The sequence below is a fragment of the Dreissena polymorpha genome, chromosome 3 (assembly GCF_020536995.1).
Source record: "Dreissena polymorpha isolate Duluth1 chromosome 3, UMN_Dpol_1.0, whole genome shotgun sequence".
Classification (NCBI taxonomy): Eukaryota; Metazoa; Mollusca; class Bivalvia; order Myida; family Dreissenidae; genus Dreissena; species Dreissena polymorpha.
In genome coordinates this window covers 14,920,228-14,946,243 of record NC_068357.1, presented here as the reverse complement: position 1 = coordinate 14,946,243, position 26,016 = coordinate 14,920,228, and the positions used below count along the sequence as shown (strand labels likewise).

Sequence of the window (26,016 nt, the reverse complement as noted above, 5' to 3'; positions counted from 1 at the left end):
AATTACCGAAATTTACCAACGATTGACTCAAATAACTCGGACGATGCTCTAGTAAATTATTCAAATAATTGAAATAATACATCATGATCTTAATGTATATTGAATTGTTAAACACACAGACACCCACACAAAGACTCAGCAAGACTCTATACTGTCAGCTGGATTTTCACCTTTTTCTTACACTATTGCAGTCGTTAATTTTTTTCTGTGTAAGCTGGTCTACCAGTACTAAGTGCACATTCATATGCCAGTAACTGACAAGTACTCTACTTGAATCTCAGGTAAAAGATAATGTCAGCAGATACAATTTCACGAACAATCCACACAAAAGTTGTGTGATCAGGCATCGGACCCGCAATCCTCGGATGATACCGTAATCATTTAACTCATTTATGCCTAGTGGACTCTCCCATCCTTCAAAATTGGATCAATTTTTTTCAAAAATTAGGGATGTCTAGTATCTTTATTTCTATATTTAGAATATTACTTACAGAAATTTCTTTAAGCAAACAGCGCAGATCCAGATGAGACGCCGCATCATGCGGCGTCTCATCTGGGTCTACACTGTTTGCAAAGTCCTTTTTTCAGGGCGCTAGGCATAAATGGGTTAAAGTAAAATAAATGGTACCAAAAGCTAGGAACTGTTGTGTCCGATTCGAAAATGCTGTTAATATAAGGATGTCAGTTTAGCTTCTTATCTAGGCAGCCTTAGTTCCATCATAGTTTGGGTTGTTATCAGTTGTCACTATACCGGACATGAAGTGTTTCCTTTCTGCATTTCACCGTCTCAGCCACATCTCTATACCCATACATCATACGTACACACCAAGACGAATTTCAATTAGGACTTACGACTAAATATCTACTATAATTGTAAACATGAATGTTTAGGTCTAGAAAATAGTATTAATTGCTGGGACACACTCCGGTTCCATACAAATGCGAAATTACAGGTCGCCGTGGTGTAATGGATATGGTGTCCGCCTAGCGACCGGGAGGTCATGGGTTCGATCAACACTGTGGGAGCGTTCTTTAGATCTCCCCCAAAGACACCAACTACTGGTTTTAGGCACAGGAAACGGACTCGAGAGCGTTCCAATAAGCCAGAGGCTTACGATGCAATCGAGCTAAAATAAATAGGTTTAAACTAATAGCGAAATGACCTCATTAACATCTCAATGCACAAACCCTTTGGTATTTACAAATACTTTACGTTATCTCATGCTATGTTACATTCCATGTTTTAGCAACATTACTGGTACCTACGGAAAATTACGCTAGTCCATTGTTCCATGTGTTTGTATCAGTCGAGTCGCCCATGTGTTTGTATCAGTCGAGTGGCTTGTGTGATAACGTATCCTCGAGTGTGTTACAAAATAGCGCAAGCCACGAGACTGATACAAACACATGGAACAATTGACTAGCGTAATATTCCTTTTATTATATACAACTTTGAATCATTTAAGTTAAAAAAAAAGAGTTTAAGCTTTCATAATTAACCAAGAATGCTCTTATAATTTTCTGCATTCAAAGTGGCGTCTTTAAAAGTAGTCCGGCTAGTATGGTAATAAGGAATTCGAAAACTAGCGAGTATCATAATACGGGAATAATTTCTGTGCAGTTGAGTCAGAATATTGACTTAAGTTTATAATAAAAATATTTATTTAAAACATATCGCCTTAATTCAGCGAACTATTTTATTTGCAAAACAAATAATCAATGACACATCCCTGTTGTTCTGGTTTGGTCATACGGGACATCTGCTATGTCATGTTACACCGTTAATTCTAATGCGGATACTCAGTAATGCAATAGCAAAGTAAAAGAAACAAAGTTAAGATGTTTTATTTATTCATTTATTCTTAATTGAAGACACGATGTGATGTTTAAATTATCAACGACGTCCAAAAAGGGTGCTATTGGATCCGCCAAAGTTGTTGAGTGCGTTCGGGTCAAATGTACCGGAAGTTCCACCACCGCTTATGAACTGATTAGGGTCGAACGTTCCCGACCCACTTCCGCTTCCAGATCCTGAAGTAGATCCTGAAGTAGATCCGGTTCCGGAACCACCGAAGCCACTGCAAGAATTAACGATAACATCTCATTAAATTTCTACAAAAACAACAACAACAAAGCAACAACAAAAAAACGAGCTCATTCAGCAGACGAATGGTTAAACCATTTTGGTTACGCACGGATGTCATGTTGAGCTTTATCGACATCATCAAAGTGGATTTTGTAACAAGCAGGACGGGCTAAACGCATGGTATTTCTTGTGAATTATAGTTATTAACCCATTTATGCCTATAGTGGACTCTCCCATCCTTCTAAATTGGATCAATTTATTTCCAAAATCAGGGATGTCTAGTATATTTATTTCTATATTCAGAATATTTATTACAGAAATTCCTTTAAGCAAACAGCGCAGACCCTGATGAGACGCCGCATGATGCGGCGTCTCATCTGGGTCTACGCTGTTTGCCAAGGCCTTTTTTCTAGACGCTAGGCATAAATGGGTTAAACGCATGGTATTTCTTGTGAATTATTGTTATTAACTGTACCTTTATTTAATTTTAGACGTGACATATGATAAAAAAGATTTATTCAAGACATGTTATACATGAGCGATTATCCTTTATTAACAACTTAAATAAATAGCGTTCACATCAGGCATACTATTGCAATATAATATCAGTATAATATCGTGCGTTATTGCATTGGCTATCTTCAAGCATATGTTTATGTTATATTAAAAGAACGACTTTTAAGGTGTTTATTTTTTGATAATCTCCTTTCAGTAGCTTTTTGGAGCTTGTGATATAAAAAAATCATTCGGTACCCCTCTCAGATTATCATTAATATACTTATTAACCACTTATCCGATGTTTGACAGAAAGGGTCGAGAATGTGCGATTGAAAGAAAATGAATATGAGCCGCGCTCTTGGTAAACGAGGCTTCTGCATGTGCGTTAAATGTCGAACCAGATAAGGCTTATCAGGGACAAAACTTTCCGCCTAAACTGGACTTTCGATGAGAAGAGACTTTCAACGAACAATACCAAAAAAGCGAACAGTGTCGTTATCAATTAGCCTGTGCGGAGTCCACAGGCGTAACAGGCACGCCATTTTACGCACATGCATTAAGCCCCGTTTTCCCAGAGTAATTCTCTTATATATCTTCGCATCTTTATTCAGGTATGAATGCTGATTTCAGCCATAACGCTCTGGTGAGAGAACCGAAATGTCAAAACGGGCGTCCATACAATTATGACAGCTGTAGCCCATTTGTTATAATGCCGTGGTTTCGATTCGGCGACCATTCAAATCCGCCAACACGCCATAACCATTCGAAAGAATTTAACAATCGTATTCGAGTAACACTTTCACATTACTTTTCGAATCCATCGAGTTCTCCAAGCGCTTAAGCGCCGTTTGTACAAACAAAATAAAATGTTAGTCGTGTCAATTAAGAGTCACAAACACGTTGAAATGTTATTAACACATAATGCCTAGTGGACTCTCCCATCCTTCTAAATTGGATCAATTCATTTCCAAAATTAGGGATGTTTAGTACATTTATTTCTATATTTAGAATATTTCTTACAGAAATTCCTTAAGCAAACAGCGCAGACCCACAGGCGTATCAGGCATCATGCGGCGTCTCATCTGGGTCTACGCTGTTTGCCAAGGCCTTTTTTCTAGACGCTAGGCATAAATGGGTTAAAACGAGTGTTTACCCATCTCCACCGGTATTGAAGCCGGAGCCCGATTCAAACCCTGAGCCGAAGCCGGCGTTGGCTTTGTTAGGATCGAATGCGCCCGTGCTGTTGGCAGTCTGACCTCCGAACCCGTCTTTTCCAAAATTCTGGTTCAGGGCATTCGGGTCGACTGAAACGAGAACGAAATGGTATTACTGAAATTTATTAAAATTATGGTTTTGAAAAGTAGCGTACATAGTGCATGTCAAAAGTGGAAGAAACTAATTGTATTACTAGCATACTTGTGATGACGACGACGACGACGATGATGATAAAGTTGATAATGTTAATTGTTGTTGTTGTTGATGATGATGAAGACGATGATACTGATAATATAACACTTACACAAATAAATTGATGTATAAGTGCCGCAACTATAACTACTAATTCTTCAAATACTACTACTAATAATGATAATAATAATTATAATATTTCTTGTAATACTTCTACTACTACTAATACTAACGCTACTCCTACCACTAGTACTTCTACTTCGAAAAAAGAATAAATGTTATTTACACTGAGCAAAGCAGACTGGCACCACGACGAGGATCAGCAGCGCGAACATTGCTTGTATTTCCAGTCCGAGAATGTCAACTGTCGAACAAAGCTCACAAACTCAGGGTTTTTAAGCACCAGCCCGATGGGCTTATCTCGTGAAAACACATGGCATGAGATATTTTAACGGCTAAACACTGTCGTTCTTGAGGTCAACACTGATATTGTTTTAGTACAGAAATGTATTATCACATTGAAAGGCAGATGGGTGATAAATAGCGGGACGAAGTGATAACGTGCTCACTAACAAGTGAAATATGCCTTACATATTGAAAGCCTGATAATTACGTAGAACTGTTCTAAATTGATGACTTGCATGTAAACTATCTAAAGCGTAAGATGTTATACGTACTCCTTAATCAAATTCATTAACTCCACGTTATGATGGTCCATTAAAATATTATTGTTCTGCGTAGCTGTCTTAACCCTGGTTTTGACCTTTCATGGCTTTTATGAATGGCTAATGGAAAACTGGAGACCAGAATAAATAATTCATAACAGGCCTTTGTTAGTTTGAGAGAATTCAACCAAAACTTTGTCGAAATAAAGTTTTCGTTGTAAATGTAAAATCAGCTAACAACCATATGTGAAATAAGCAGATGCGTGCGTCTTTCGAACCTATATGCTTCAATATATGAGCATTGTTCTGAGAAAACTGGGGTTAATGCATGTGCGTAAAGTGTCATCCCAGATTAGCCTGTGTAGTCTGCACAGGCTAATCAGGGAAGACACTCTCCGCCTAAACTTGATTTTCGGTAAGGAGGGACTACCTTGTAACTAAAAATACCACAAAGCGGAAAGTGTCGTCCCTGATTAGCCTGTGCGGACTGCACATGCTAATATGGGACGATACTTTACGCACATGCATTATGCCCAGTTTTCTCAGAACACGACTCATATAAAGATTCGCCATAAACAGACACATTTTATTGAACCATCGAGATCATGCACAATTCGATGTTTTAAGATGATTTTGTGTGTAGATAAATAATTATGGTGTATAATAAATTGGAAGTTAATTATACACATGTTCCATTAATTAACTTATAAATAAATGCACCCGTATATAATTTTATGTTAGGAGTATTAACTTTTATGTAGTGATTTGAGTTGTGTGTTCTACTCTTATTAATTCTAATAATATTAGTGTTATAATTCGAAATTTAATTACATGTCTTGTTAGCATTATAATTCTTGCAAACGCCAAATAATCTGTTTAATACGTGTATATGGATTCTTGCTATAAAGGTTTCGGTTTTATTACATTTAAGATTTTCGAATATGAAACATATATAAAAAGTTGAATTGTGTTAAAAAATATTAGATCTACTGATTTATATAAAATATAAGAAAAGTTACAAATGCTCTCACGTTTACTTGTGTATGAAGTGGCCACCGTTAAGCTATATAGAGATATCTACTACGAGAAGTTTTGTTCTTCTGTACTTGGTGATGTTTGGCAGGAGCTTATCACACGTTTATGCTCTAAACAATGTTTTAATTTTGATGGTTTAAACTGTTTATATGTATTCAAGTACACAGTACTCTTTAAGAAACATTCTTTTTAAACGGACCATTATATTCTATGAAACCTCTTCAATAAAATACACAAATTTAGTTATATGTGTCCTTTCAAGCGTTGTTGTTAAATTGTTATGTTATCAGAATCGCAAACAAAATGTAAACAAATTGCTCATTATATAAAGTCATGAAGTTGATGTTATATTAACAGGTAAGAAGTAAAGTTGTAAAGTTAAAACTAAATGCATTGATTCACAAGTCATTTACATTATTTATGCCAAGGACGTTTATCCTAGAATGTAGCTTGTTGACCACAAGCATCTTTTATGTTTCGCCTTATTCTCATCAACCTCTAGGTCACAACATACCAAAAGATTTCCTGCACAAATTCAATGTAAAAGCAATATCTTTAACAAAAAATAAAGCCAAATTTTTGCGCGTTGACACCCCCATAACCATACCTTTTCTTAAAGAGCATTCCAAGCCGCAATGATTTAAACAATAAAAAACATAGGTCATCCAATATATAAGAAAGAACTCGATGCGAATCAGCGGTCACTGTTTTATGGCCATGTTTTTACCGGCATCTCTCCAGTTGATGATGGTTTCCCGCCAACTGTCAAAGTCTTATGTAGTCTCCAACCTAAAAGCAAAACAGGAAATTTGTTGTATACAACAATGTTTTCCCTACCACATGAACACAGAAATATTCAAAAATAAAGTCATGGCAAGTGCCCGTACAGAGAATTGTGTCTTCAAATAAATGAAGATTTTGTTTTAAGAGGGTATAGCATTGAACACCAAAAGTATTTAGTGTATTGTAACCTCTAGTTGCAATAATCCAACTCCAAGTCGCTGGGAGCAGTACGTATGTACTTATAAAAGCTCAGAGCATTTCAGAATGGTGTGCAGTAAAAATGCCAGAGGTAAAAATGCCAGAAGTAAAGTGATAAAAATTCCAGAGGTAAAAATGACATAGGTAAAAATGCCTGATGCTATATAGTAAAATAAGGTTTTGAGCAATATTTTTAAGGATATTGAAAACCAGTATTGATGGAATAACATTCTATGTTTATGTTACTTATTACATTTTTTTACTAATTGAACATGCTATCTTTATTCTAAATTTAGATTGTAATTTAGTGTTTTTTTCGTAATTTATTCATTATGTTTGTTGAGCAATAGGATAATTAATATTGGATATATTAGATAATTAGAGTCAATAACTTATTTGCATACCCCTCAATGTCTTGATAAATTGTATTAACTTTCAGCTAACAATATAGGTAATAGTACCAAAAGTGATATGCAGTTAAATATTATGTACAAAATTTCATTGGTGGGAAAAAATTAACTCTCTAATAAATCTATATATTATCGGCTATAAGTTTAAATGCTTTAATACAGAAATAAGCTAGACGTATCAATACATATTTTCTGGTCTCATTTAATAATAAATGTAAACATAATCACCATCAAAACCCTGCTTGTTTGTCACATTGCTTTTATAATTTATTATTCCCAAAAATCAAAAGATTCAATTCCAACAATAAAGATCAAACAGCTTTTAAAAGGATTATAACATGTTCAATTAAAAAATGTTTCTGTAACGTAAGCAATGAATGTAATTCCTACAATACTCAATATCTTGAAAAAAATTTGCTCAAAACTCTATTTTACTAAATAACATCTGGCATTTTTATGTCCCCCACTATAGTAGTGGGGGACATATTGTTTTTGCCCTGTCTGTTGGTTGGTTGGTCTGTTGGTTGGTCTATTGGTTGGTCTGTTGGTTGGTTTGCACCAACTTTAACATTTTGCAATAACTTTTGCTATATTGAAGATAGCAACTTCATATTTGGCATGCATGTGTATCTCATGAAGCTGCACATTTTGAGTGGTGAAAGGTCAAGGTCATCCTCCAAGGTCAGAGGTCAAATATATGTGGCCAAAATCGCTCATCTTATGAATACTTTTGCAATATTGAAGATAGCAACTTGATATTTGGCATGCATGTGTATCTCATGGAGCTGCACATTTTGACTGGTGAAAGGTCAAGGTCAAGGTCATCCTTCAAGGTCAGAGGTCAAATATATGTGGCCCAAATCGCTTATTTTATGAATACCTTTGCAATATTGAAGATAGCAACTTGATATTTGGCATGCATGTGTATCTCATGGAGCTGCACATTTTGAGTGGTGAAAGGTCAAGGTCATCCTTCAAGGTAAGAGGTCAAATATATATGGCCAAAATCGCTTATTTTATGAATACTTTTGCAATATTGAAGATAGCAACTTGATATTTGGCATGCATGTGTATCTCATGGAGCTGCACATTTTGAGTTGTGAAAGGTCAAGGTAATCCTTCAAGGTTAAATATATGGGTCAAAATTGCTCATGTAATGTCACTTCTGCAATATTGAAGCTAGCAATTTTATATTTGAAATGCATGTGTATCTCATGGAGCTGCACATTTTGAGTGGTGAAGGGTCAAGGTCAAGGTCATCTTTCAAGGTCAAATGTCATATAGGGGGACATTGTGTTTCACAAACACATCTTGTTACCTATGGCATTTTTACCTCTGGCATTTTTACCACTTTACTTCTGGCATTTTTACCTCTGGCAATTTTACCTATGGCAATTTAACCTCTGGCATTTTTACCTACATTCTTTAAGAATGACTACATCAACCTCAGATGGAAAACATACATGATGCTACAAGTTCTAGTCATATTTTATCTTATGAACATGTTTTACCAATGAATGGAACAATCGCAAAGGGGTTGGCTTCCGGCGGTCTAGCAGTTTTAAATTTATAACATAATTGTAAGTCAAGTTTATCTGCAGTATTGCTTAACTCTGGCAGTTAAATTGGCCTTTTTCACGTTTTTGTAAATTGTCAAAATAAAAAAAATGTTTCAGATTCGCAAACTTCAATACAGGCCAAAATCTGTGAAAAGGTCCCTTTAAGGACTTGTTTAGTGACAGACAACAATACGTTTTTATAAGAGGTAAAACATCTAACTGTATAGATTTTATATCTGGCATTCCACAAGGTGTTTTGATACCGATATTGTTCATTTTATATATCAACCAATCATCCAGGCGTATGAATAGCTTCATTAAGATTTTCATAGACGACACAAAGGTCTTTAAAGCGAGATTATACGATTTTTTATATGTGTTAAATTGTAATATATTGATAAAATATGTTACAATAACACAACATAGGCAAGAAAAATTATACATTAAAGACGAATTTCATAAAATGCAGCAAAGATTAATTAGCGCCCCGAGCCGATTGTGACGAACATATTTTCCAACAATAACCTAAGCACTCGTCTTTTTATTAGGACCAGAGTTAGTGTTCGTGTGTCGTTTGAAAATATATCGTTGCAGGAATTTAAAATGAACCGTTAAACTAAGTTAAGAATCACATCGTACATGCATGATGTACATGCTGGTGAATTCGACTGTACAGCCGTTTTCGATTTCAGAATTAAATATCTGGCTTATTTCGCATTTTTCGACACATGTTCTTCTGAACTTTTATTCTATTTTATATTGAAATATATATATATAATAAGTTTTTTTACACATTTTATATAAATTCATTAATATTTGACAAAATCGTATAATCTCGCTTTAATACCACTGATACGTGTAAAGTCTAAACGCCATTAGTAACTGAGCAACACTATTTGAAATGTGGAGAAATGCAAGGGGGTGCACTACTGAAGGTGAAACGACTATGAATAATATAACATGAATGTTAACAATATAAATGCTGTAAATGAGAAGTATGACCTCGGTGTCATCTTCCATTTCTTCTGAAATTTAATAAGCATGTCCTCAGTAAGTTATACAAATCTTACAGTATTCTTGGCAGGTCCTTCGCATTTCTGGATAAAGATTCATAGGTACAATTATTCAAAGCTCTTGTGCATCTACACGTGGAAGAAGATATATTATTCAGTGATACAAAATCATTAATCAGCTAGATGATATACAATGTGAGGGGTTTTCCTGTTATAGGCTTCCCACACCAAGATATGACAAGGCTTACACTGCGAATTCGCGAAATTAGCCAATAGCTACCAGTAAGGTAATTTGCCTGTATAAATTTTCGTTTGGAAACAGTTTTTGGTAACAAGTTTTTTCTTCATAACCATCCGTTAAATATCCAAAAGAATACATGAAAAGGAAACGTTGGTAACCGAAAATTTTGAGCCAGAGGGGAGCTCTGTGTGATACCAATATTAGATAGAATAGCTTGTCTCAATAAATCATATCTAAATGGAATAATGTACCACACGAAGTCACTAAATATTTTTGAAAACACGCTCAACTGTGGGATAATGATGATTAGTTCAGTTTTAACAAATGTTATATCTCAAACGAGGTATTTGATGTATCAAATATCACTAGATCCTTTTTTGGGTTCAGAGTGCATTTAAAAAAAGTTATTTCTAAACAAGTACAGTAACCAGAAGACGAAGAATATTTTAGTTAATTATGATCCCGTGCCTTACCAGCCCAGCAAAGATTGCACAATATTATACGGCATCAGTCTGATCAGATAGTACTGACCGCATCATTCACAAAATGGGAGACAGTTTTCCTGAATGGGCCATGGTCTATCAGAGTGGCGTTTGGGAAATGTACGAAGGTTCCCCATTTAAAAGACAATCGCCTTGAAGGGGCCTTTTCACGTTTTGGTAAATTGACAAAATTGAAAAAAGTTATTTCAGATTCGCACATTTTCGTTTTAGTTATGATATTTGTGAGGAAACTGTAATACTGAACATTTACCAAGCTCTAAAACACAGGTATTGGGCGCGAGGCCAAGTCACTTTTACACTATCAATATGTCATAAATCAACTTTTTTCATAAAAAAAAAATAATAAAAAATTCTGATATAATTTATATAAACAAGGTAGGTATCTCTTGACACCTACATCAAAATTTTTAAGCCATTAAGTGCCTAAATGGCGGTCGATTTTCGTAAACTATGTACCATTTTGTTGGGAAAGGATGCCACGTGACGAAATATGACCACTTTCCAAGGTTTACAGCATTGTGTCACACCGGTCTTTACTGACCTGTGTGAATGCGCGCTAAGCATTGTGGGAAACGGACTTTTTTCCTTCATGGCGTTGGTAAACATAATAAACACGGAAGTGAAAAATGGAAATTAATTATTATCAAAAACAGGCCCCATCAAACCGGGCCAGCTGTAATATATAGTTGGATGCAGTTTGTGCTTCAAAAGGAGCCACTTTTCATGTCAGTCTATTGTTTGTAAGAATCACTAAACACGTAACTTAGACTAACTAAACATGTTGCAAGACTGTATCTTCGAAATAGTTAATAAATCTAAATCATAAATAAATATTTACAATTAAATACCTGCTGAAATTTGAGAACGTAAACGATTTAAAATAAACGCTGACAGGGCTAGCGCTGGCCCAAAAAATGTTTGAGCCACCCAGATTTAGGGCATGCCCCCCCCCCCGGAAATTTTTTGGCTCCTAGATTGTCTGTGGTGCGTTTTGGGCCTATTGCCAACCAGTTTTTGTTTGTTTCAAATAATAATACAAAAAAAATAAAATAAAATGGAGTTCGAAGGATCTAACATTTTGAGGAAGACGTCATGGTATCTTGGACATTTGGCACTTTCATATATTTATTTAGTAGATACTGAAAATGCTGAATGTGCTAATTGCAACATCAAAGACAAGCAGGTGAGATTTTTACAGGTTTTTTTTCTTGACATAATATTGTATGTTTTCCATTTAATTTATATGCCAGTGTTTTTTTTCACCATTTTGGGAATGGTTTCCGGTCATTTCCCCCCCCCCCACCCCCCCCCCACCGTTTCCTCCCCAAGACGTTTCCCCGCAAAGACAATTCCTCCCCAGACGTTTCCCCCCCCCCATTTTAGTTTTAGTGCAGATGTTCCCCCCCCCCCAATAAATTTATAATTGTTCGGTTGAAGTACAATCTTTGTTTATTATCAAAATTATTATTTTGTTTATGAAGTCTTTAATTAACTTTTAATATCTATGAAGCAGCTTGTATGGTTTTGTATGGTTTTTTGGTTTTAGAATTGTTTTTGGAGGGTTTAACTGTGTAATGATTGCATGTAAATCATTAGTAAGTGCATGTTGGTGTACTAGTGGAATACATGGAATATCCTCAAAATCTTACTGAGTATCTTATACATGTTGCTCAACACAAATGCAACCAAGAATAATGTGTAATCAAGACCAGTTTTGAATACACAATTAACACCTTATTTCAGTTTGAGTGAACCTGGGCAGGGTTGTGCAAATGCAGTGTTTGTTGTTTTTTATCCAATTAAATATGGTCAATTGGTGAAATGAAAATGGTTAAATCAAATTAAAATTAATTTCGACACTGTTTTCCTTGTAACAGATAAATATGATAAATAAATATTTACTTTGTAACTGTCAACATTTTTTTCATGCATTCATATGTTTATTATCAAATTATTGGATGTCACTGATATTTTATTTTTTACTAATAACTCATTTAGACTAAATAAAAGAGAATTGAACTTTCCGTGCACATTATTTCATTATTAATAATATAATTTATTAGCAAATGTAATAAAAACTTATTGATATAAGAAACACAAAACACAATTACCCGTTTTTATTAAATGAATTTGTGGAATTTAAGGAAAAATTAATAAGTTTATGAATTAAAAAAAAGGTAAATTTAAAGCAATTTATTAATAATAATTAAAACAGTGATAAACTACATAAAAATGTTTTTGTATGATAATGTACTAATCTCATCTTATGAATGACTATCCCCCTTCAAAGATGTCACCTAATCTCATCAATGATGATTAATGGGCCTGTATATTGCACCATAAGTACCCCTTTATTCAATAGCTGTTATCTTGTTATATACACTTGCTAATCCAATTAACGCTTGTATATTGCACCATAAGTGCCTGATATATTGTTCAATGGTAGGTGTGTGTTGTTACTTAATATTAGTGAAAACATAACTTTCCTATTATTTGCCTGGTTCTGAAAATATTTTCATCGTTGAGTTTCCTTTAATTTTTAAAGAATATTTTTGAGAGGTAACACCGGAGTACTACAAATCAATGTAAAATGTTCATACTAGCTGTATTGGGACATTATAATTTAAATGTTACAAAACAATTTTATTTACTTGTCTCAAAATAAATATCCCAATATGATAGTTATTTAGTCAAAATAATTTGTGTTTCAGTTAAAACTTGGATATAGTTATTATTCTTCATTAAAAATCACAACTATTCCAATTTAAATGACCATCAAAGCTGTGTTTTTACTCAATTTTTCAAGGATCTCAATAAATGAAAGAAACAATACAGGTACTTATAAAAACAATTCTAATTAGATCTATTTAATTGGTAAAATTTGTTTGAGGCTTCCCTAAAAACAACCATAATAAATCATTTCACTGATCTATTGATATATCTATTTAATAGGCAGAATGACAAACAGAACTAGTGTGGTTTCTAGGGTCATAAATCTGGTCCCTAAGCCTTAATTGGTAATAATATGCATGCAGTGTTATGTCTCTGAAAGTGACAATGAAGCAAATCTGCCCTTAGGCTATTTCATTTCACTCACACAAAAGGAGATAACTTGCTATTAATTTAATAGTTACTTCTAACTTGTCTCCTTTCTGTATTTAGAGGGTTTTCATATTTTAAAGTTCAATTGGTCTTCAAAAGAATAAGCAATCAAAGTTCTTGATTTTGCCAACAAATAATGTTTACCAATTGTGGGTCTACTCTACTTTCTTTTAATAATTATTTCTAATTATGTTTTTTTTAATTTTTATATCAATGGAAAATGAAATATTTTTTCACTATTTTGTTTAAAAAGTACTTAAAGAAATCCAGGCAAGAATACATGACAAGTAAGGGTTGTGTCAAGAAGGTGCCATTTAAGGCCCTTTTATCAGTTTTGGATTCCCTAACCTGTATAGGTGAGGAGACTGTGAGAAGACTGGGGACGTGGGGCATGAGGAACTACTAATACACAGTAATTGACAGGTTCGTGTTGAATCAAGCACAGAATTTTCTGAGCATTCATGATTCATTAGAATTGAAAAAAAAAACAATCAACCAGAAAAATCCAGTTGACCAACTTTGACTTATTTGCATGAACAGGTATAAAATAGTGGGTATTAATAGCTTAAGACATTATTGGCAACATCTCTGTTTAATTTATATTATCAATATTGTTAATTAAGCATGGAATATTAATCAAAATTGGGGGTAAAGTTCAATCGACCAGTATTGACCAGTAATGACAAATTTGGGAGTATTGACCGGGGCGGTTTTAACCAGTAAAAACCGCCGGTTAAAACCGGGGGCGGTCGATTGGTGCCAACCCTGGGTGTACTAAAGGAATACTAGAGGAATACATGGGATATTCTCAAAATCTTACACATGTTGTTTTTAATATAATTAAATAGGATCAATTGATGAATTAATTCAGTTTGTGTAAACTTGGGCTGGGTTTGTGTAACTATAGTTATTTGTTGTTATACAATTAAATAGGGTACTATGTAACTGTCAAAAAAACATATGCATTCACACGCATATAATTCAATTATTGGATGTCACTGATAATTTCAATTTTACTAGTAGGTAATTAAGACTAATTAAAACAGAATGGGACTTTCCTCGCAAAGTATTTCATTATTAATAATATAATACTATAATTAGCTAATGTAATCAAAACATATTGATATTTTAATAATTTAACTCAATGATATTAATAATATTAAAATTTTCCCCAAAACACTAGGGCAGGAAGATAGGAAGGATTTTTTTTTGGAAAATCAACAGTGTTGTCAGTGTAAAATATTTGCAAAGCTTCTTCTGAGTTTGAACTTCAGTTTTGCATTTTGTGACCTGCAACATATTCTATGCTACTTTATTTCACTATGGTAAGTCATTAAAGTGTTATTTATTTTTCAACTATATAATGTGCTAATCTCATATAATGAATTACTACCCCATTTAAAAATGACACCTTATCTAAATTCATTAATACAATAGTTATAATTGTTTTATTGTAATTTGTAACATACTATTCCACTAAAAATGACCATCATAGAACATCAATGCCGTGCTTTTACTAAATTTTCAATGATTTCAATTATTTAAAGAAATAAATTTATCAGGCACTTATAAAAAATATATAATAAGGGTGTCAAAATTTAACAAACCAGGGACCTATACAAACAAAGTTTGTATAGGTCCCTGAACAAACTGAACAAGTCAATTTGAACTTCTCTTGCAATGCAAATGGAGCCACTTGAAATATCAAATTGTTCCCATACTAGTCGGCAATATAACTATGACATTGTGTCTTTTCAAAACATGCATCAGACACACCTTCTGAAACTTTTTAAGCGGTTTTGAAAACGCTATTTCATTGCAAATTTTCGTCAATAAAGGATACATGTTGTTATACAACCGAAAGTGAAAGTTCTGTTTTTAAAAAAATGAATAAAGAGCGAAATAGTTGAAAACTAACGAAAATTATAATTGATACTAACATAAGACCGTAAGACTGAACAAAATAATACTTAACTTTTAAATCATAACATGAATGTTTACTTATAAAGCAAATTCTTCATTCATCCGCGGACTTCTTTGTGTCGTAGTCATAAATGCCTCCAAATGGAGGTGCGTGATGCGTCTAAGTATAGAGGTGACAATAACGTAGTGACGTCACCATCTATGTATAGAATGAGGTTTACAGTCAAAACTGCCCCAGGTCAAAACGTCCCCTAGTCAAAACGACCCTAAAGTTGGTCAAAACGTCCCCATATTTGGTCAAAACGGCCCCACTCTGGTCAAAACGACCCAAAGTCAGTTTTTAAGTTGGTCAAAACGGCCCTAATTGCAAATCAGAAGGGGGGGGGGGAGAAGACAAAAATAATATATTAAATATACTTCTGTTATTTTCTCTATCTTAGAATGATATTCGTGGTATTTTTTTAAAAATAAATTCGTGATTTCGTAAATCTGTAATTACAACTTAAAATGATTTTACAAGCATTTTACACCCATACATCCATAATATATAAACATTGATTGATTTGTAAAAGGTTTAAAAGGTATTTGACTATAAACTAGCTTTAAGGGGCCGTCCAACAGATTTTCGCATGTATTGAAGCTTGTCGTTGTGATGGAAGATAAGTGTATCGAGTGTGCGTTAGCAGTTCGACCGCGACAACAAGGAATTTCTTGAGACCTATGTGACAGATGGCTACACCGAACATGCAATTCAGCGAGTATCCATTATATCATTTGATATTTAGATTTCTTATAATTTTAAATATAGCTCTACATATGTGTATTCTTAATGTTCAAACTCAATATAATAATCGACGATATGAACGATGCTTTGTGTGACAATCAATTAGTGTATGTAGTAGGTGTCTGGGTGATGCAACTGCCAATATAAACTACAAGAAAAACTAATCGAACTCGTAGAAATGCTAGGTCGGCTCCAATCTGACCGAACGTTCAGTGCCGATTTTTACAAGAGTAAAAGTATCAAAATGCCCCAGCTACCGAACATAATCCGCATTTGTACAATAAACAAATACGAGTTTATCAACTAACAACACACATTTGTATTTTTGTCCACACCAAACACTAATATAATCGTTATGTTTGAATGTTTATTTCAATCGTGTACGATGATCCGTCCTACACCTTACGCTATTTATCCAACTTTTGGTTCCGCGCCTCAGAGTTACCGAAAACCTGGAACCGAGAACCGTATTTACCTTGAGCGTCTAATCTACATGGAGCTTGACTCGATATTGCCGATAAACAATTCCCGGTTTACAACGATTTCGACGTTATAACGCAAACAAAAGGACAAATCTGTGTTGTATGTATGAATGTATTTCTTTTGACCTTGCAGTCAAGTAAGTTGAGTAAGTCAGGTGAGCTTTTGTGACCGGTCTTTGTCCGTCGTCCGTCCGCCGTCGTCCGTCCGTTCTAGAGGGCACATTTCTTTTACGATCTTCATGAAACTTGGTCAGAAGCTTTGACCCAATGATATCTCGGTCGAGTTCGAAACTGGGTCATGCCGGGTCAAAAACTAGGTCACTAGGTCAAAAAAAGAAAAACATTGTAAACACTGTAGAAGTCACATTTCATGCCAATCTTAATGAAACTGTGTCAAAATGTTTGTCTTAATGATATGTTTGTTGAGTTCAAAAGTGGTTCTGGTCCGTTGAAAAACATGGCCGCCAGTGGGCGGGGCAGTTTTCCTTATTTGGCTATACAGATACCTTGTAAACACTCTAGAGGCCACATTTTTTGTCCGATCTTCATGAAACTTGGTCAGAACATTTGTCCCAATGATATCTCGATCGAATTCGAAACTGGGTAATGCTGGGTCAAAAACAAGGTCACTTGGTCAAAAAAAAGAAAAACATTGTTAACACTGTAGAAGTCACATTTCATGCCCAATCTTCATGTAACTTTGTCAAAATGTTTGTCTTATATATCTTGATATATTGGTTGAGTTCAAAAGTGGTTCTGGTCCGTTTAAAAACATGGCCGCCAGTGGGCGGGGCAGTTTTCCTTATTTGGCTATAGAAAAAACTTGTTAACACACTAGAAGTCACAATTTTTGCCCAATCATCATGAAAGTTGGTCAAAACATTGGTTTTATTGATATCTCGGACGAGTTCGAAAATGGTCCAGATCGGTAAAAAAAACATGGCCGCCAGTGGGAGGGGCATTTTTCTCTATATGTATATATTGAACAGTGCTCCAGCTAGGATTTGAAAAGGGCAGGGGGGCTTTTTTGTCAAAAGGGCACTTTCAACGCGCAGTATTTTGTCAAAAGGGCACTTTCGACGCGCAGTATTTTGTGAAAAGGGCACGTACGAGCGCGCGGGTGTTTCTGGAATGCTTCCTATTGCATGTGAATTTATATGTTATTCATATGTAAAAAAAAAAAAAAAAAAATTTTTTTTGGGGGCGGGGAGGGGGGCATGGCGGAGGTTCGGGGGGGGGCAGGGCGGTGGTTCGGGAGGGCAGGGCGCGGCGCCCTTCGATTTAGGCCTAGCTGGAGCACTGATTGAAAACATGTGAACACTCTAGAAGTCACATTTTTGGCCCAATTTTCATGAAATTTGGTCAGAACATTTGTGTCCTTGATACGAGAGTTGAGTTCCGGTCAGTTGAATAACACGGCTGCCGGTGGGGGGGGGGCAGTTTTCTTATATTTATATAGTAAAAAAAGCTTGTGAATACTCTAGAAGTCACATTTTTGCCCAATCATCATGAAACTTGGTGAAAAGATTGGTTTTATTTATATCTCAGATGAGTCGCAAATGGTCTCGATCGGTCAAAAAACATGGCCGCCAGGGGTGTGGGGCAGTTTTCCTTATGTGACTAGAGAGAAATCTTGTGATCGAACACTATAGATGTCACATTTTTTGCCTAATCATCAAGAAACTTAGTCAATACATTGGTTTTATTGATTTCTCGGACAAGTTGGAAAATGGCTCAGATCGGTGAAACACACTTTTTAGCTCACCTGATTGCTCTGGTGAGGTTTTAGGATTGGTCTTTGTCCCCAGTCCGTCTGTCCACATTTGGTTTGTAAACACTCTAGCATTCACACTTCTCAAGCATTCTTTAAGTTGCTGAAAGATCTCAGTCAAGTTTGATAATGAGCAAAATCACATAATTAATGCCATAATTATTGCCCTTAGATTGTCCAAATTTTCATTATATTATACAAAATCCTTGTCAACACTCTAGAGGTCACAATTTTGTTTCAGATTTTATGAATCTTGGTCAAAATATTTATTTTTATGTCCCCCACTATAGTAGTGGGGGACATATTGTTTTTGCCCTGTCTGTTGGTCTGTTGGTTTGTTTGCGCTAACTTTAACATTTTGCAATAACTTTTGCTATATTGAAGATAGCAACTTCATATTTGGCATGCATGTGCATCTCATGAAGCTGCACATTTTGAGTGGTGAAAGGTCAAGGTCAAGGTCATCCTTCAAGGTCAGAGGTCAAATATATGTGGCCAAAATCGCTCAATATGAATACTTTTGCTATATTGAAGATAGCAACTTGATATTTGGCATGCATGTGTATCTCATGGAGCTGCACATTTTGAGTGGTGAAAGGTCATGGTCAAGGTCATCCTTCAAGGGAGAGGTCAAATATATGTTGCCCAAATCGCTTATTTTATAAATACTTTTGCAATATTGAAGATAGCAACTTGATATTTGGCATGCATGTGTATCTCATGGAGCTGCACATTTTGAGTGGTGAAAGGTCAAGGTCATCCTTCAAGGTCAGAGGTCAAATATATGTGGCCCAAATCGCTTATTTTATAAATACTTTTGCAATATTGAAGATAGCAACTTGATATTTGGCCTGCATGTTTATCTCATGGAGCTGCACATTTTGAGTGGTGAAAGGTCAAGGTCATCCTTCAAGGTCAGAGGTCAAATATATGTGGCCCAAATCGCTTATTTTATGAATACTTTTGCAATATTGAAGATAGCAACTTGATATTTGGCAGGCATGTGTATCTCGTGGAGCTGCACATTTTGAGTGGTGAAAGGTCAAGGTCATCCTTCACAAGGTCAAGGTCATCCTTCAAGGTCAAGCGTCATCTAGGGGGACATTGTGTTTCACAAACACATCTTGTTGTAAGTAAAGTTTGATGTTTGGTAAGGGGGGTCAACTCAAAATATAGGTCACCAGGTCAAATCTTACAAAAACAAAAACACTCCATACGCCAGAGTTTTGGTTCAATAATGATGAAACTTGACCAGGATGTTTGTCTGGACAATATCTAGGTCAAGTTTTACGTTAGGGAAAGATTGAATGAACCGACTCCTCTCAGGTTAGCGAACTAGGGCCATCTTGACCCTCTTGTTTTATTTTTTTTTTGATGAAAAAAGTTGTTTTATGACAACTTTATATTGATAGTGATAAATTGACTTGGCCACGCGCCCAATACCTGTGCTCTAAAATAGCCATTATATGCTTCGTTTGCCGATTTAAAAACCTGGAAATAATAAAGCGTTGCAACGCGAAACGATTGAATATTTTGGGGAGTTCTGTTGCTGTCGTTATAAATTGTGAAAGTACGAGGATTGTAAAGTATATAAAGTATAAAATACTTATGTTATTGTATGAGGACAGATGGCCGAGTGGTCTAAGTGGTTTTGTTTTACTCCAGGACTCCAGGGGTCAGTGGTTCGAGCCCTTCTGAGGGTTACTTTTTTTATATAAATTTTATTCTTTATTTTTTACTTGAGCTTTTTAGATCCAATGTTTACATTTATCAATATAAAGCATTTCATGACAAACTTAAAAACATGCCAAAATTTGTGCAAAAGCCCCTTCGAGACGAAATAATTGTTGAATAGTTTACTTTATTAGACTATCCCTGCGCATTTTATGTCGCATTTTCGCATTCCTTTTAGGGAAAAATCTATCAACAAAATGGGGGTAAACTGTTCATCGTCATTTTCAAGAAATTCTCTTTGCCAAAAAGTCTTTGGGGTAAGGGGTCTTTATTCGGCCTACAATGTAGTTTAAGAACGCCTTTCTTATGATCAACACCGTCCGTTTGCAGTTTGTATAAGCTGTTTATCGGTTTAAGCTAGGTTAATCTTGACAATATCAAGGCTTTGTTCAAATCTGGGTAACGTGCGTCCAAAACAGGTCACTAGGTCGAGTCTGAGAAAAGTCATGTAACTATTCTATAGGCTTCATTTATGACTCTATCTTGATGAAACTTGATCTGAATGTTTATCATGACGATATCGAGGCCAATTTCAGATCTAGGTAACGTGCGTCCTAGGTCACGAAGTTTAATCTTTATAAAAATTTTAACTACCTTAAGGGCAACAAATACGACTCCATCTTCATTTCACTTGACCCCCCATTTAGATTGAAGAGTCAGTCACTAAAAAGCATTTTAGACCACGCAATTTGATATACAATATATTGGGATCATATATCGATTCTGTTGTAATAAAACAATACCTCGAACTTGCAGTGATCCAGAGAACTAGAATAGCAAAATTCTTTTTTTTTGTATAAAAGATCGTGAAAAATACCAATAAGTACACAATGTACAATGTTTGTTTCATCGTGATTTTGCATTGGGCTTCTTTCCTTTAGAATTATTGTTTCTGTTCAAACATGTTTCCAAGTATATGTTATGTACAAAATGTTTCAGATATCGCAGACAACATGAACGAAGAACTGAAAGAAATCGAAAGAAGCGGGTTGTCTGTCCCAGCAGACGATCAGTGTGACCTCAAGATTCCTGATCACGTTTTGGAGTCCATCGACATGGCCCGGTTTCGCAGAGGTCAATTAGTGTTCCAGAAGAATACTTTTCCCTGTATTTTCGCAATGCTATCTTCTCTGATAGTGGGTTTGAGCGTTACAAATCTGTTACAGGTGTTAGTAAGCACCGGCAAGTCGTCGGATGCCAGGTCTTCATTACGTCGGTATTTGAGTACGTTAAACCACTTGTTTCAATGGCATTATGGGAATGTGTTTGATCCAACATCGTCTGCATCACGGTCAGTGAAAAAGGTGAGGAAGATGCACGCGTCAGTTCGTAACATTATGATGAACGCAGCGATATCACGCGCTGATGAGACAGGACATGTGCACATTTCCCAGTACGATATGGCCTTGGTTCAGACCGGGTTTTTCGGTTTGATCATAATGTATCCTAGAGAATACGGCGTGCGAGCAACACAGGAGCAGCTTGATGACTACGTCTACTTTTGGAGGTGGATATCGTACTGCCTTGGCATTGACGACAGGTATAACCTGTGCACAGATGGATATGAGAGAGCAGTTAGTCTGTGTGCGGCAATTGAGACAGATATTGTCATTCCTGCCCTGAATTCGCCGCCTAAAGACTTTGCGGCGATGGCTGATGCATTTACCGACGGACTAAATTTGTTTGCTCTTGTTCCGTTGTATAGCAAGGAATGTATTATGAAATTTGGCTTCGAAGCCTCGAACCGTATGTATCCACACAAATTGTCCATGGCAGACAAACTAAGAACATTCATTTTAAAAGCATTGATATCTGCATGTTATTATGTGCCACTGTTTTCCAAGTTTGTGAACCACTCTTTTGAAAAAATGTTTGATTGTAAATCGATTACTTAACTATGCAATGATTACACTGTAGGATTGGTGTTAGTAAATGCATTTAAAATCTCTGTGTGCTCAGTATATTTTATTTATTTATATTGTTTGTTTAATTAAAATGAAATGTACATGGTCAAACAGTTTTTTAGTTATCCTTATTCATTCAAGACATCATGTTCTAATATTGCGTGGGTAAAAGTACCGAAAGAAATATATTTTTTATCAATATGATTATATGCTTAAGACTTCAATCTTTCAATGACAGTTGTTAGTGATAAAACAGAATTACCATATTTAGTTGTTTCCAAAGTAAAACAGAATACATGAAAACTATACAAAAGGGAGGGATAAGTCATATCTGACAATCTAGAAAGTATTCTTGAATGTTATTTCCCTAGAAAATGACAGCGTATTACCTTGAACATTGTAAGAGAAAACATACATTTAAAAATAAATATATTCCTTTTGTTTTATCAATTTAAACAAATAAAAAAGTTTGTGTATATGTTGCTTTAAGCAGTTCTTACGAAACGCGCAAGATCCTTCAAATGAACAAGTTTCATAATGAAATATTGGTAAGTTTAACTTTGGCTAAGCAAAACAAATAAAACACGAACTACATACATATTAATCACATTCTCATTCTCAACGACTATATTTATGAACGTACTATTTACAACTAATGTATAAGCATTTGATCTTCTCGATCGCTCTAAACTTAATGTATAGATGCAAGTTTGAAAATGGTGGTCTTTTGTATAGCCTCCACCTGTCCGTACAGCTTCTCATACAGCTACATAGGTTCTGGTCATACTTGTTCTTTCAGGGGTTAATAGTCTCTGAATTCCAGGATTATATATTCAGCCCTTGGTAACAGCGGACAGGAGGATGAATCTCTTATGCATGTGGTGGATTAGTCTATTGTTCCATGTTCTCAGCCGAAAGATAATCGCCTGATCTACTCGGGACAGTTGATGGTATCTGTTTGTGGGCTGTTTAGTTGTGAACTTGACGATGATTAGCAATTCGTCTGAAATGGCCATTCCCTTTGTCTTTTCAGCTCACATATTTGTTATTATATCTGCCTTATTAGTTTCGTGTGTTCCTTAGTGAGAGTGGATCCAGTGGAGTAAAATGCTAAAGCTGAGAGACAGTGTGTTGGCTGTTGCTCTTTGAGGACTCATAAAGCGTCCACTTTGCTACTTAGTGTGTTTGCAGCATGAATCGATGCTTTAACCGAAGCCATGTCGTTTGTACAGTGGAGACCTAATGCAATTGCCTTAGCCTGACTCTGCCCGTCTGCGAACTGCATGAACGCTCCAGCTTCTCCTTTCTTGGTCGGTTTCAATCATTTGTTTAGTTTAAAACTCAGAAAATGATGTTCGAGTTTCCACTCGGGTCAGTATTGAGATTGTCGGTCAGCTCACGAACAAACTCAAACCTCAGCTCTAGAATATGCACGTTTTCCTCATCAAACTCAGGGTTAATTCAGTCTCGAAAAATAACAAACTTTCATTGAGCATAATGGGCGAATGCATCACGACCATTGAGAAAAAGTTCGAAGTTGAGTCAGGAAATTGAATTTAGAGTGTTCATGATACTAAGCCAAGGTGTGCCTCTGTGGTACAAATGGTGATGTCAACTATTCGATCGTTAACGGTCTCTAGCCTGTTATATCATAAATACAATGAAATGTCAACTCCAAAAAATGAAGAGTACACCGTATATGTGAAGAATATGTTACACTCCATTGTTTCATTGAAACTACTGGGCTGGTAGTTTGCATGTATGTTTTCTTAGTTTACGGCATGTTGAGCAAGTGTTTTAGTCTCTGAAATCACGCGTTCCATTTTTACATTGTTTCCTTCAAAAGATCACGCATTTTCGATGCGTTCGGTATCTTCGTGCTCCCTAAAATGTCCTGGTCTGACGAATGGCATAGTTTTTTTGCAATCGTGTTACATTACATACATATTGAATTTCCCCGAAAGATGGACTTGGTCTGTATCACGTGGTAGGAGGCTCATGTTAAACTGTTCGTTAATAATGTTCACAACTTATAACGTTCCCGACCCGGATGTTTGTCGATCATGGACACCAGGAACAGCGTTCAGCATGATGTCACTGCGACGAATTTATGGCCCTTGAGTGTTAGCGACCTCATCACAGATCGTAGACTGTTTTTATACCCCCACAAACGAAGTTTAGAGGGGTATATAGGAGTGAACTTGTCTGTTGGTCTGTCGGTGCGTATTAAGTTTCCTATCTCTAATTCAAGTTGTTTTCATCCGATCTTCACCAAATTTGGTCATATGTTGTATCTAGATGATGTCTAGGTCAAGTTCGAATATGGATCATGCCGGGTCAAACACTAGGTCACGGGGTCACTTAGTGCGTTTTAAACATTGAGCATGGTGTCCTCTCTCTAATTCAAGTAGTTTTCATCCGAGCTTCACCAAACTTGGTCAGAAGTTGTATCTAGATGATGTATGGGCCAAGTTCGAACGTGGGTCATGGCAGGTCAAAAACTAGGTCACGGGGTCACTTAGTGCTTTTTAAACATTGAGCATGGTGTCCGCTCTCTAATTCAAGTAGTGTTCATCCGATCTTCAAAAACTTGGTCAGAAGTTGAATCTAGATTATGTCTAGGTCAAGTTTGAATATGGGTCATGCCGGGTCGAAACTAGGTCACGGGGTCACTTAGTGCGTTTAAAAAAATTCAGCATGTCCGCTCTCTTAATTCAAGTAGTTGTCATCCAATATCTTCACCAAACTTGGTCAGACGTTTTATCTAGATAATCTCTACGCCAAGTTTGAACATGGGCCATGCCAGATCAAAAACTAGGTCACGGTATCACTTAGTACGTTTTACACATTCAGCATGGTGTCCGCTCTCTAATTTAAGTAGTTTTCATCCGATCGTTACCACACTTGGTCAGAAGTTGTATCTAGATGATGTGTAGGTCAAGTTCGAACATGGCCATGCCGGGTCAAAAACTAGGTCACGGGGTAACTTAGTGCGTTTTAAACATTGAGCATGGTGTCCGCTGTTTTTTGTGAAGACAACATGCAAAATATTATGAGGGTATTCGTCACGTCTGTGACAAAGCTCTAGTTGCCTTTTCTATCCTAAGTAAAGGATACTCTTCTAACAAGTCCTTGATGACTTTGATTTTTTACGTGTTTTTTTTTCAGTAAGTCAATTGTTCGTGTTCAAACAATCGTCCTTTAAGACCTCTAGCAGGTTTTGGACGAATTCTAATAGTTTGTCATGAATCTATTCCAAAATGTCTTGTATCACGTCTTTTATGGAAAAATAGAGATATCTTTACTTATGACTCTTTCTAATTTCTGATTTATTTCGTCCGGCCATTTCCGATCTAAGGCGAAAAAAGGGTTTCGTTGCCACTACTGCTTACACGGTTTGTTAGGGTCTTTTTTTCCGACGGAGATGTTGTAGCTTTTTTCATTCTACAGATTGTAAATAGAAAATAATTTTATAACATAGCATTTAAATTAATTGAATTCATAAATAAAGACAAAATTGGTTAACTTTTTAGCTCACCTGATTGCTCAGGTGAGCTTTTGTGACCGGTCTTTGTCCGTCGTATGTCCGTCCGTCCGTCCGCCCGTCCGTTAACATTTGCTCGTAAACACTCTAGAGGCCACATTTCTAATCCCATCTTAATGAAACTTGGTCAGAAGCTTTGTCCCAATGAAATCTCGGCCGAGTTCGAAACTGGGTTGTTCCGGGTCAAAAACTAGGTCACTAGGTCAAAAAAAGAAAAACCTTGTAAACACTGTAGAAGTCACATTTCATGCCCAATTTTCATGTGACTTTGTCAAAATGTTTGTCTTAATGATATCTTGGTTGAGTTCAAAAGTGGTTCCGATCCGTTGAAAAACATGGCCGCCAGTGGGCGGGGCAGTTTTCCTTATTTGGCT

At 35.9% G+C, this 26,016-nt stretch overlaps 2 protein-coding genes across 9 annotated transcripts in view; one reads left to right on the top strand and one right to left on the bottom strand.

Moving 5' to 3' along the window:
- Nucleotides 1-1,834: 1,834 nt before the first annotated feature.
- LOC127873090 (counting factor 45-1-like) lies at nt 1,835-4,438 on the bottom strand. The gene is made up of 3 exons (XM_052416709.1): nt 4,278-4,438; nt 3,738-3,888; nt 1,835-2,078 (listed from the first exon to the last, which is right to left on the bottom strand). The coding sequence occupies exons 1-3, from the start codon at nt 4,324-4,326 to the stop codon at nt 1,895-1,897; spliced, it is 384 nt and encodes a 127-aa protein (XP_052272669.1). The 5' UTR covers nt 4,327-4,438; the 3' UTR covers nt 1,835-1,894.
- A 1,512-nt stretch (nt 4,439-5,950) lies between these two features.
- LOC127873084 (uncharacterized) overlaps nt 5,951-26,016 on the top strand; it is a 344,149-nt gene continuing 324,083 nt past the window's right edge. Inside the window, exons 1-4 of one of the 8 annotated variants that reach the window (XM_052416699.1) lie at nt 5,979-6,048; nt 8,759-8,847; nt 9,872-9,941; nt 21,134-22,209. In XM_052416699.1, the coding sequence (XP_052272659.1) occupies nt 21,148-22,089 (942 nt within the window). In that variant the 5' untranslated portion in view covers nt 5,979-6,048; nt 8,759-8,847; nt 9,872-9,941; nt 21,134-21,147 and the 3' untranslated portion in view covers nt 22,090-22,209. Of the gene's footprint in view, nt 6,049-8,758; nt 8,848-9,871; nt 9,942-16,042; nt 16,182-21,133; nt 22,210-26,016 lie in introns of those variants that run through there. The other 7 variants (XM_052416698.1, XM_052416689.1, XM_052416700.1 and 4 more) reach the window with 7 other exon arrangements.